The 13,259-nt window shown below is 37.4% G+C and overlaps 1 protein-coding gene and 1 long non-coding RNA gene across 2 annotated transcripts; both read left to right on the top strand.

Annotated features, from left to right (window-relative positions):
- Positions 1-439: 439 nt before the first annotated feature.
- Positions 440-9,080, top strand: LOC107574094 (uncharacterized). Its single transcript, XR_001607624.1, has 3 exons — positions 440-451; positions 2,626-2,634; positions 8,980-9,080. It is a non-coding gene; the product is annotated as an uncharacterized lncRNA (long non-coding RNA).
- On the top strand, positions 6,637-8,987 carry LOC107574091 (uncharacterized). The gene is made up of 2 exons (XM_016260559.1): positions 6,637-6,932; positions 7,433-8,987. Exons 1-2 carry the CDS (start codon positions 6,645-6,647, stop codon positions 8,936-8,938), a joined length of 1,794 nt encoding a protein of 597 aa, XP_016116045.1. The 5' UTR covers positions 6,637-6,644; the 3' UTR covers positions 8,939-8,987.
- Positions 9,081-13,259: the final 4,179 nt, after the last annotated feature.

The raw sequence follows: 13,259 nt of genomic DNA, 5'->3' as shown, positions 1-13,259 counted from the left end.
TAAGAGCTTCAGTGTGTGAAGCCAAAAGTATACTTCACTTTTTACACACTAGGGTTTGTGTACTGTGCGTAATCAGAACAGTATGCTTTAATGTACACGCACCGCCTCTTTTGTAACCATGTGTATAATGTACTGCAGCTTGCACATGTGCTCTGAATTGTGTTACACTACTTAGTTTCTCCACAAGCTGTCAGCACTGAACCGGGCCATTCATTCACAGTCGGGAAAAGAAACCAAGGAGACAGAACAAAAATAATAACTTCCTGATGATTCAAAATAACACAGAGGCCCGTGTTGATGAGTGCATGAGTGAGGAGTTAAAATACAAAACTCTTTCATAACAAGTTTACCACTTTTGCCGAATATTCCCAGAAAAAAAAATAAATAAAAAAAACTGAACAAGGATGATTTTCTATAGTGCACCATCAAATGGAGTATACTTTGAAAAGCTGTGTGTTCAACCGTGTGTGTACCTAAGAGGTCGACGCTCTCTTTTTCCTCTTCCCCGATCAGGACAGCCAAGTCTGCTTGGACAGCGGCCTCCCTTTTGCTCGAGGAGCTCATGGGGAGAAAGGAGCGGGCCCCATCTTAACTTGGAAAGTGAATCTGAGAGACAGAGACACATGAACAGAGACACGTGATCTTCATGACTGTCTGTGTGTGTGTGTGTGTGTGTGTACCTGGTATTTATCATGTTATGGGGACCAAATATCCCTTGTGGGGATATTGTGGGGACTTTTTTTAGGTTTAAGTTTTTTGAAAATCTAAAAATGCAGAAGGTTTAGGTGTAAGGTGATAGAATATACAGTTTACACAGTATAAAAACCATTACACCTATGAAATGTCCCCATAACACATGGAAACTCTGTGCGTGGGGGGGGCACATTGGCTCTGTGCTCTCAAAATGGACTCGCTCTCCATGAGCTCTTGCATATCGCTGGAGGTCAGGGAGGGAATGCCTTAAGACATTATCATACAGCCTTGACTGTCTCCTGCTGCTCCTCTAGAACAGAGAGAAACTCTCCATTAGATCATGGGACACAGACAATAGCGTATGGGAATAAATGTGTGTCATAAGTCAACATGTGACTCTAGTTCTTTATTAAATGAGACTGAAATGATGGTTATTCGGAGTGAGTAGCGATATAATGCTAATTTTCTTTAAAGAAACGATGGAGTCTGTCTTAAGATATGGAATTATCGCATGGTTTGGGAGTTTCACAGTAAAAATGAGAGCCCAATTAAATAATTTGGTGAGAGTGGCAGGAAAAAAGTATTGGGATACAGACACTCAGTCCATTATGAGACATTTTTGAGTTGTGTATGAGCCAGCAGGCCAATAAGATTCTATTGGACTCTTCATGTGTTGCACCCTGAGTATGTGCTGATGAATTCTGGCAGAAGATTCAGGCTTCCATTGTGCAGGCATAATCGCTATAAACAATCATCTGCTCCACTGCCTGTTAAATTAATTAATGAGCAATTGGCTGCTTAAAAGGGAAAGTAAGGAAAACTGAATCTGTTGATATATTAGATCAGTGTTTCCCAACCGGGGTGCGGTCTGTCGAGAGCAGGGGTGCCGTGTAAAAAAATCATTTTTTAAATATTTTTAAATTGCCAAAATGTTCAAAAAAGCATCTATTATATAATATCCATTTCTGATGTCGCCAATAATTAGAGATGCACCGACATTTCGGCTGCCGAATATTAGTTCACTGCTCAGGATTCACTTTCACGTGGTGTGACGCTCTGTGTATTATCTGCTCGATGCGTGTGTGTGTTCCACTCGTATACCGTTCATGCTCATCAGAACAGAAGTCCACTCAAAAACTGAGCCGACGGGAAACATGGATGTAGTACAGTATTGTTTCTGTCTGCAATAGCCCTACTGTGCGGTAAATGGGCAACTCTGGTAACGCTGGCCTCTCATTCATTGATCTGCTAACCGCATGTGTTATGCTCACGTGTCCTGATAATAATAGATTTCTAGGACTAAACAATATTTGGATAATTGGTAAAAAAAAATAAAAAAGTGAAATATCTTAACCCTACTGTTAGATCTACCTGAAAAACTAAAAAGCAATTTATTTAATTCGAAGGCCTGTCGTTATTTTTTTATTTGTGCTATCATTAATTTTTATTTGTTCTTATTTTATTACTGACTGCTTACTTGTCATATTTTAATTCAATTCAAAGTTTGAAATCAAGCTATCTGGTGCTACTGCAACAAAATGACCCCACTGTAAAATAAAAAAAAACACTGAGTGAGCAAAAATTTGTAAGATAGCTAGTTATAATGGTAATTAAATAATGTTTACATATGTACATAAGCCTACATTAAAATCTGTCATATAAATTTGTCTCTTCAATAGAAATTAGCTTACTGATTGCCACCATTGATGGACATTTTTTTTTAAATAATATTAAAAATATCTGTATGACATTATATTCTGCAGTTCTTCCCTGTTGTACCGAATATCTATACTTTTCAAATTATCATATCGAAGTTAGAAATTCAAATATTGTGACAAAATTAATTTTGTAGAGTGCCACAAGTTTGTTAACATTTCCAAAGGGTGCCGCGACTAAAAAAAAGGTTGGGAAACACTGTATTAGATAACTGAGGATTGTGTTGTGTGGTGGCCTTATTTTTTTTAAGTAATATTTTTTGAATGGTACGGTTTTTATGATTTCGGTAGGACTGGGAGGGTTATTAATTGCTGTATGTTTATGTGTTGATGTGCAGCGGTTCTCTCTTATCCAAATCAAATTTCTCCTGAGAGAGACCTTGATCTTACCTGTTTGATACCATTTGACTTTTGAGTTATAGAAATTGTTTGTTTGTTAGAAATAAATGATTACTCTCTCCTGTTTATGTAAGATGGTAAATACACCTTTCTTGGTATTTTGAAATACTGCATTCAGTTTCAGTGTTTAACATACTTCAGATAAAGCTGTATAGGAGCAACCAGTGGGTTCAAAAGTTCCTAGAAATGGCAAATAAGATATTTTGAAAGTCTCACAAGCTTGAGCTCAGGGTTCATCTCTGAAGGACTCGAGCATAAAAGGAGCTAAAAGGCACAGACGAGACCCAGTTAAGGCTAGTTTAGACTTCATGTGGGACTTCAGAAGCAGTCAGTCAAACAAGACTAATTCCTAAAAAAACACCAGAACCAAGCAGACTTGAGAGAAACCAGATTAATTCAATTAGAACCATTCACATTCAGTGGGACTGGACCTTGTTGCTGATGTTCCCGTGGGTCTTCGGTCTTCTTGGGCAGTAGCTTCGCCTGCCGAGATCGTGACTCGCTCAAGACTGCGTTCCACTCCTGGTCGTTTCTCACTGAGAGTAGTATGTGGCGTAGCGTGATAAAAGAGATGCAGACCAAGTGATCATGGAAAGTGACCTCACTAGATGTGTTCCCTGGGATCATGCGCCGGTTCACTTTGACCTTTATTAATAAAGGCCCTTCCTCTGACCCACAACACAGAGTCTCGTGATAGGGTTTGCCATTATTATTAATTTTTCTTGTCTTTTTCCATCTTGTGTTTAGATGTGTTTCCTGGCTGCATGCCAGATTGACCTTCATCTATAAATGACACTCTCAGGCCTTTTCTTTGGCCATGCGTGTGTATAACGGACACAGCGTGGTTCATGTCATCTTCGATTTTGTTGTTCGTCCACATTTCCTCTTTCATGTGTTTACAAACTCCTTTTCCTCCTCCTCTATAAGCTGGTTTCAATTCTTTGTTTTTATACATATTTCCCCCACTATATATATATATATATAATTTCCCCCTCTATATATATATATATATATATATATATATATATATATATATAAGTATTCAACACGTCAACACTTTTTAATTTTTTTTATTAAACTGTTCCAATGCAGCAATTCTTATGAAAGTTTGACTAGATGTTGGTATTAACAAAAGAAATCTACAATATTATATTAGAAATATTATATAACTATCCATTAAAAAAGTAATGTGTAATAAAGTGAATTTATATATATTTCCCCCCCTATATATATATATATATATATATATATATATATATATATATATAAGTATTCAACACGTCAACACTTTTTTTAATTTTTTTTATTAAACTGTTCCAATGCAGCAATTCTTATGAAAGTTTGACTAGATGTTGGTATTAACAAAAGAAATCTACAATATTATATTAGAAATAGTATATAACTATCCATTAAAAAAGTAATGTGTAATAAAGTGAAGTGACACAGGAAAAAGTATTGAACATGCTTGTGAAATTGTATTTATTACTTAGTTGAGAGAGTCTTTATTTGCTATGACAGCTTCGAGATGCTTCCTGTATGAACAAATATTCTGGGGGACCCTCTTGTGAATCATGATCTTCAGTTTCTTCCACAAGTATGGTCTATTGGGTTTAAGTCTGGTGATTGCCTGGGTCAGTTGCCTGCTAGTCTTATCCTCATCATCCTGGTGGTGGACGGCAACAGATTCATCTGAAGAATTTCCCAGTACATGGCTCCATTCATCTTCCCCTCAATAATATGGATTTTGTCCGTACCATGTGAAGAGAAACAGCCCCTTCTTGAACGTGATTTCATAGCGGTCATCATTCTCATGCCCTTTGCATCTGTGTACTGACATCAAAAGTTTCCGATTGAAAGCAATGTAGGTCCCAGTTCATCTATGTAGTGACTCCGAGGGCTACCTTTGACGTCTTCATAGTGACGCTAAAGGCGCTTGAACATGCTTCGGTTTTTGACGCCTTGGGAGTGAGAATGGGTTGGTATTTTGGTGTGATTGAGTGGCAGTTTCTCTCTGCAGATAACGAGGTTGTAGGATGTGACCGCATCTGAAATACACAGTTGAGTTTAGATATGTCTCCTTTCATTTGTTTATGTAAAGACAATTATGTTTATGAAGGCCAAAAGTAGTATGTGAGCACTTCACAATGTTACGTTTATGCATAAACCCAAGTAATAAATAAATAAAAAGAAAATAAATAAATCTATTACTTAGTGGAGATGGAGAAAGAAGTATCCTTAACTGAACAGAGCTGGTCACACTTACATCTTCTCTTAAACTAAAAAGAGAAAAAGACATGATTTGGTAGGAAACCAGTTACGGTTTTAAAGTTAAATTAGTATTTTAAATTATGAAATAATTTACCTGCTGAGAGTGTGTTGACAGTCGGTGTAGCTGGATGGCTGAGCTCCAGAAAATCAGTAAGGTGTGTTTTGTCCGTTACAGATTTGAAAAACAAAGGTAGGAATAAAGAACCCTAAACTCTAACACAAAGAACCATTTCAGCATAAAAGGGTTCTTCAGGATGCTGTGGTTCTAAATAGAACCGATTCTACATGTAAAGAACCATCTTTTTTCAGAGTGTGAGTGCTGTCTGTCATTGCATCGTAAAATATATTTTCATGATTTATCATAACATTTCACAACTCTTTTGTCAAATCAGCTCAGATTCACAGACGTTGATCAGATATCATACTATTTTGAGTTTCTGTTGAATCTAATCTCCTCCTTTGCATCAACTCTGATTTTTAGTTAAAATGATCTTTAAATTAAAATGTTAGGCTACTTAAATCGATTTTGCAGTGTGATTGTGTCTTTAATAATATCTGGACACTATTTTAATTTAATGCAACTGCCACAATAATACATTTTTAGTTAAAAATTTAATGTGGAAAATTATGTCCTCCCAGTTCGGTTTTCACTGGAGAAAAACAATAAGGGCTGAACGCAGATAAAACTTGACAGTGGATGCTCCCGCATCACATTAATGTATAAATTGCATTTATGACAGAGTCATGAGTCAAAGAGTCACACGTATTACCGATATATTTCTGTTTATACCGATATTGTGCCTGTTTTGTGCTATTTACTTTCACACTGTTGCTAAATATGTTACTCTGTACACTCTTCATATTACGGGCCTGCAAAGATGACAGAAAATGTACACACAGTTGCTGTCCTGCAGCAAAACGTGAGGGCGGTTGTGTTTAAGATCAAACATATAATGGTGAGTGAGTGCGAGATGCATCAGTGAATGATGAGATATTTTCGCAAATAAAATGATCCTGCCAGAAGTATTGCATGTAAACATATGTCTATTTCGTCTGTATCATCTCAGTGAGGTTATACACAGTTTAACATTTTACGATGTTTTAATGTGGATGAGAAGCTTTTGGAAAATGTTTGAAAATGCTAATGTGGACGGAGAGCGTTTTAAAATAAATGCCATTTTCAAATGCATCCAGCCTAATGAAGACAGAGCCTGAGTGAGAGGAAAAACAGATGCTTTCAAAAAACAAACCCAGCTCCAAATGCAGAAGTGAACCAACATGTATCAGAAAACTGAAGTGGAAACTGCAAACACTGCATTCATCATACTATTGAGCAACATTAGTATATTCCTCCTAAATGTTTTATTTTAAATCCATGTTTCTGTACATGTGACAGCTCTAAAATTAGTCCCGTAACCATGATGAAGAAGGTCCCATCACATTCCTCATTTCTCCTCATTAGTTAATTTCAGTCACTCCCACAACAGCATCACTGACTGTGACTGACTGTGTTTAAAGCAGCGGAGCTTCTGCGGTCTCTGCTCTATAACACAGGAGCAGCTTGACACCATGATTGTTCTGGGTCTGATCACCTGTGTCGTGCTGAGAGCATTCACTGCTCAGGCAAAAGTGGTCCATAGCTTTAACGAGTGTGATGCGTTTTTCTACCTAGGCACAGAACCAAGTGGAATGGACCAGAATGCTGAGAAAATCTGTCAGAAGCTGGAAAATAGAGGTTTTTATTATGCTAGTCTGTACTCTGTTCATCACAAGATCCCTCTCTACAGCGCCTACAAATTGGACCCTAAATGCCTAAGCGACACTGAAAGGAAAGACATCTGGCACCTCGAGCCACAGGTGACTATGAGCTTAATACAAAAGACTTTCTTTCGCAGTTGAAGCTCAGCATTCTATAAGAAGCAGATCAGTTCATTAAACTATTGGTCTTCATTAATGGCTGCCCTCTGCTCCAGGTGTGTGTTCACGGTGTGTGTGTGTGTGTGTGTGTTCGCTGCACTAATTCCCGAGTATGGGTCACCATACTTGGCCACATAAAAATATATATATATATATATATATATACTGTGTGTGTGTATATATGTTTTGTCATTACAAACCGTAGGAAAAATACATAAAAACCCCATTCAATTAAAATTGAATTGGATGGTACTTTATTGAACATTGTTTTACCATAATTGTACAGTAAACATTAAAAATGTCCACTAAAAGACCAATGTAGACAGTAAGAGAGTCTTTCCACCTATGTATGAAATTTAGAAGGAAAAACACCCCCAAAAGTATTTTCCTACAAGCAATAAAATATCAAATGACCATATAACATAATATTTCTTCTGCAGATTTCCCATCCTCGATCCCAAATTGATCATATGGTCCGTGAGGATCAAGTTACTCTCAACCTTTATAAAGAAAATCAAGCCATCAGCAGTTACTACAGGGGCACGGGATATGATCGTGGACACCTGAACCCCAGCTGCTTCCAATGCGGAGACGGCCGTAAAGCGACATTCACACTGACCAACGCTGCACCTATGAAAGAGCGTTTCAACCGTAACCACTGGAGGAACTGGGAGAGCACGCTGAGGGGTTATTTAATAAAGAAGCTTGTCAGTGATTTTGAGTCAACAGCTTTCATTGTCACAGGTACAGTACCTGATCCTAATGTACGTATACCACAGAGGGAAACCTTTAAAGACCCAGAAAGTGTGTCGGTGCCCTCTCACATCTGGACGGCTGTCTGTTATAAACGCTACCGTAATGACAGTAAGTCCTTATCCTTTGGCTTTATTGGGAGAAACCAGCAGGAAGAGCCTGGCATACGCCTGATGAGTGTCTCAGACCTGAATGATCAACTCAGCAGACTCTACAGTGAGCTCTCAAGGACTCCTCAGTCAATTAAGATTTTTGCTGATGATTGTTTTGGTGACAATAATAAATTAAACAAGGTTATGGAGGTGTTTCTGAAATTAATTAATCTACAAGTGAACAAAGCAGACCAAATGAGCTCAGGCATGCGAGACACATATCGCGCGGTGAAGAGGACCTTTAGCAGTGACGGCACACCTGAAAAAAAAGTCAAGGTGAATGAGAATACAGGAAAGATGTCCTTTGACAGCATGAGCACTTACTACAAAGTGGCAGAGGACGTGAATGTTTTTACTGGAAGTACTTGTCTTATAACTTACGCCAAGCCACAAGTGAGGAAAATGGATGATGAGCGCAGAAAAAGGGAGGTATCCGCGGGGCCAGATGCTGTTGAATGCCAGCTGGTCCCAGAGAAGCAGAAGACTGCAGTTGACGGCTCACGCTGCTCAAGCGTATCAGAATCTGATTACAGCTGTCAATGCAACACAGGAGGTGAAACCAAGCCCTGCTGCTCCTCTCCTTGCTTCATAGACAAATTAAGTAGCTATTGGTGTTACTCAGGCCAGACACTGGAATGGTGCTCACCCCCGTACTCACTCATCACAGTTAATGGAGACAGGTGCTTGGATGATTACCCCTGCGCCACATATGGTAAGGACTACTACTGGTGCTGGACCTCTAACAGCTGGGACTACTGCAGTCCTCCGCTGAAGTACAGTAAGACTAAAAAGGGGACGTACTGCCGCAGCAACCACGCCTGTGCAAAATATGGCTACAGACATCCATGGTGCTACACAGATGATAAAGGCAATTATGACAAGTGCTGTACTTCTGATGATTGCTACTCAACTGTTAATGACCAAACCTGCAGGTCTAATCACCCCTGTGGCTACCATGGTAAAGATTACCTGTGGTGCTACACAGATAGAGAAGACAACTGGGATTATTGTTGTAGAAACTGTAGACAGTGGATGGTTTAAAGTGCTTATTACAATTAATACTAAAGTACGACTTTGCAAAGTTAATAATTGCATTACTTGCAAACCAACAAACTTTCTAACAAAGTCTCTCATACATGTTTTTCAAATGAACACCATCTTAAACTGTATTTTCCCTGATGATTTGTATGCAAAAGCAAAAGGCTCAATAAAAACATCTATGAACCTATAATATATTTGCAAATTCTTACACAAAGTACTGTAGTATGGTTTGTTTCCAGTAAAAACACATCTCTGACATTTTATGAGTGTAGACTCACATAAACACATCTACGCAAAGCTTGAAGAACAACGATGTGATTTTCACGAGTAATAATTAAATCAGTGTCTGAGTTGACGTGTGCACAGAGCCCTCCCTGCACTTACACTCCTCAACAGATGCCCCACGCTTGATATTCAGCCCGAGAAATGATTCATAATTTCAACTCACATTTATTTGTGTAGCGCTTTACACAATACCTTTTTTTTTTCTACAAAAAATGTCTTAACGAGAGAGTGTGTCATTTAAAAGATATATGCATTTGTAACAAAACATTGTCGTTAAAACAATCTTTTCTGAAAATAATGAGGTTTTTCATAAAAACAAATAATGGAGAATTGATATAGATCAGTGCTGTCACAATCATACCAGGCTCTGCATAAGACTGACCAATACTGAGTAGCCTACATCTTGGATACGTTTCAAACCTACTGTCACGAATCCGGTCCATGAACTTTCCAATTTCATTGACTCTCGCACTACACACTGTTGCACATCACCCCGGACTACATTCCCCATCATGCATTGCACTGATTGCACTCAGCACAGATTGCACACAGCTGTTACACTGATTGCACCCAGCTGTTTCATATCACTCCCTCACTATATAACACTCACTCTGATCCCTTCCCTCGGCCGAGTATTGTTTCAGCGTTTATCACTCCCCAAGTGATAGCTACACTACAGAGCCTTAGCCTTAGCCTTCTCGGGTTTCTGATCTTCGCCTGGTTACCTGGATTCACCCCTTTTGTCTTGCCCCTTTTTGATTCTGTCTACCGATCGTTGACCTGCGCTAGCCCTAGGACTATTCTTGTGTTTTTGCCCACCATATACCTGTCTGCCATTATCTGACCCATGCCTGCTTTATGACCACGTCTCTGTCTTCTCCAATAAAAAGCTTTGCGAATGGATCCACAAGTCTCACGTCTCGTCAGCCCCGTAACACCTACAGCACACATTTATGCACAAACAAATTATTTTCTAAATGTCTAATGTATTTGGAAAGGAAAAAGTCTAAACAGGACTTTATAAAATCATTTGATTTAGCTCAACAACCTAAAATATGATCTGCATGCACAATAAATCGTCCACAATAAATTGTCCATGTCTTAATATAAATATAGACTTATTTAATAAAACTAGTCATAAGAATATTTCCAGCATGTTTTGTTTGCTATTGAAGAAACCTGGGGCCTGTACCATTATAGTGGCTGAACAAACACAGGGTTACAGGATTAGTTTTTGAGTTGACAAAACCAAACCAATTCAATCTGGCTTTGTTGGTACCATGATGCTGACCATCAACTTTCTCCGTCAACACAGGCTTTGATCCTGAGTTAATGAAGCGCGTGCACTTGAAAGCATGACATCAGTAATGAACAGCCAATCACATGCCTTTTAACTGTGATTCACTTCTCGCAATTTACTGCCATAGACTAAACGATTGAAAAATATCAATTTAAATACATTTACACAGCAAGGTGGAAAGGCTGTCAGTGAAAGAGGACAACTAGAAGAAAACATCTTGCCATATCAGTGCAAGTGAAACTTGTGAAGTTAGTTTAAGTTCAACTTTGTTATATAGGTATTATAAAAAGACTCAAAAATCTAAACTCAAATGTAGTCATGTTTAAAGCTTTATCTATTCATTCTAAAGCTTATTTATATTCTATGTGTATATATTTATAGTAATTTAAAATAAGATTCATCATTATTATTTAAGTATGGCTTGTGTAATGGATTAAGGCTATAATAAATATATAAATCATATAATTATAATAATAAATAATCATCATCACTAAAAGCCAGATGATTTTCTTTAAAAATGTTTTACAATGTAGTGCCCTTTAATTTGGAGCAAGAGAAACTGGGGGAGTGGCTTTAGTGCATCAGAGATGTCACTTTTCTTGAAGCTGATTGGTCAAATTTCAGTTTGCGATCTCTAAACTAGAACATAACCTGCCCCGGAGCGGGTTAGCTGTGGAGCGAAGTTATTATGGCGATGAACACTGCTAAAAGCCAAGCCATTTTCATGGTACCTAAAACCCAGGATTGGTGTGAACTAAACTGAATCTTACCTGGCTAGCCAGCTAATCCGGCTTCATGGTACAGGCCCCTGCATTGCGCATCAGGCTCGTTCAATTCCTCAGTGATACAAACACATGTGCATAATATCAGCAACTCACTCGACGAAATCCTCTTTTATTACAGTACATGATTTATCTTAAATTAAAAAATATGCATGCACATTAAATTTATTCAGTGAGAGCGAAGTATTAAAAAAAAAAAAAACATCATTTTACTAATGTTTGCTATATCGCTCATCACCGGTACCAATAACATTCAACCTGATGAGCATCAACTCTGATCTTGGCCTTCACACTCTCTCCCTCAAAGACTTTGTCCACTACAAAATGGTTTGCTAGTATAGACAAGTGTTTTATTGTGCCCTCATGGTAAAGGCGAAATGCCTCTATGATTTTGGACAGTTACTTATTTTATTTTCCTTTTTTTGTAATTTTCTCGCTTGAAATTCACATTAGCAGACATTCATAATATAACATGCTAAACAGTGTGTAATTTGTAGGCCTCTCTGTAAAGTAAGTTTAGGTAAAAGGTTAGTAAGGTAAAAGCACACAACTGTTATTAAAATCAGAAAATGTATCAATGTTCGTAATTCGAGGGATTCCTCATTGAAAAATATAAAATAGGCTTAAAAACACATAAGGTGGGCTTAAGTGGTACCACAGTGCGTAATGGTGAAACAAGACGATGTTTTCCTTTTAAAAACGTAAGATGTGTTCACACAAAACATGCATGGAACTTAAATATACTGTGGACTATGCATCATAGTCATTTTCATTGTGCCCACATTAAGAAATGTTTATTTATTTTTTTTCCATTCAAGATTAGCTTGTGTTGGCTATAGTTTGCATGTGTTTTGTGGCACTGTACAATTTAAGCCCATCTTTAAATATAGTTAATTTATTAAAAAAATATGCTCTACAAATATGCTTAATTGGCAGTCTATCTTTCAGTAAGGCTATTTGTTTGACCTTGAGATTAGCTTTGTGTGCAAGCTAATAAAAATCTTTATCATTTAATATACATTTTCCTTTAAATATAAAGTACTATTTGTTTATACACACACACACACACACACATACACAGACATATTTGACATAATATTAGTGTACATACCATAGAAATGTCTGAACACTGCATAAATGTGGGGATTCCAGTGGGTTGTGTTAAATCCTTTCTCTCATCAGCACGGACTTGTGTTCTGTGTGGAGTGTGTGGGATCTAGTGATAACGTGAACCGGTTTGACCCTCCACTCAAGTCCACCGCTTTAAAATACGCCATGGCCCGGTTTCACAAATGGGGCTTAGCTTAAGCCAGGACTAGGCCTTAGTTAAAATAGGGTTAGACAGATGTATTCTGACACATGGAGTAGTTTTAATGCTGGGAGATAATAGTACAATTTTGACCTTTCAGTGATTAATAATATATTAACTAGTAACTTATAAACCATTTACTAAGGATCTGTTTGATTAATTCATGATATGCTATTTTTTTAAAGATAACTTACGACAGATTTGTAAATATTACTTAATCATTTGTGAACTTAAAGTCATGTTTTGTAAATGATTAAGTTCATCATTAAATAATCACTTATAAATGACTTACAACTGAACGTTATTATAAAATGTTACCCCGTTATGGAATAACTTGCGCTCAAAAAAACTGTCTTTGGTAGTAAAAAAAAACATGGTTTTGTAGCATACAGTGTCACAAACAGAATGAGTCCATCCACTAAACAAAAGTCAGATACGCGGAATCTTGTTTATTTGAATTCTGGCGCTATTTCTTTTTCTTTTCTTTTTTCTCTCTTCTTTTTTAGTTTTTATTACTCAAAATTATTCTTATTGTATTTTAAGTGCTCAAATAAATCACCTATACAATGTCTTAGATTCAGTCTATTATTTTATAATTGGAAAAGTATGCAGTGGTATGTATAATGACTAAAATAGTTTGTAGAA

The sequence above is a fragment of the Sinocyclocheilus grahami genome, unplaced genomic scaffold (assembly GCF_001515645.1).
Source record: "Sinocyclocheilus grahami isolate Dianchi unplaced genomic scaffold, SAMN03320097.WGS_v1.1 scaffold2114.1, whole genome shotgun sequence".
In the NCBI taxonomy this organism is placed as follows: Eukaryota; Metazoa; Chordata; class Actinopteri; order Cypriniformes; family Cyprinidae; genus Sinocyclocheilus; species Sinocyclocheilus grahami.
Note: the sequence above shows the minus strand (reverse complement) of the source record. Positions and strands in the feature narration are given on the sequence as shown.

What these genes read in the sequence shown, in the direction of transcription:
- LOC107574091 (XM_016260559.1), top strand. Translation starts at nt 6,645, where the DNA reads ATGATTGTTCTGGGTCTGATCACCTGTGTCGTGCTGAGAGCATTCACT. An exon ending in TCTGGCACCTCGAGCCACAG is followed by an intron (nt 6,933 to 7,432) that starts GTGACTATGAGC and finishes TTTCTTCTGCAG; the next exon opens with ATTTCCCATCCTCGATCCCA.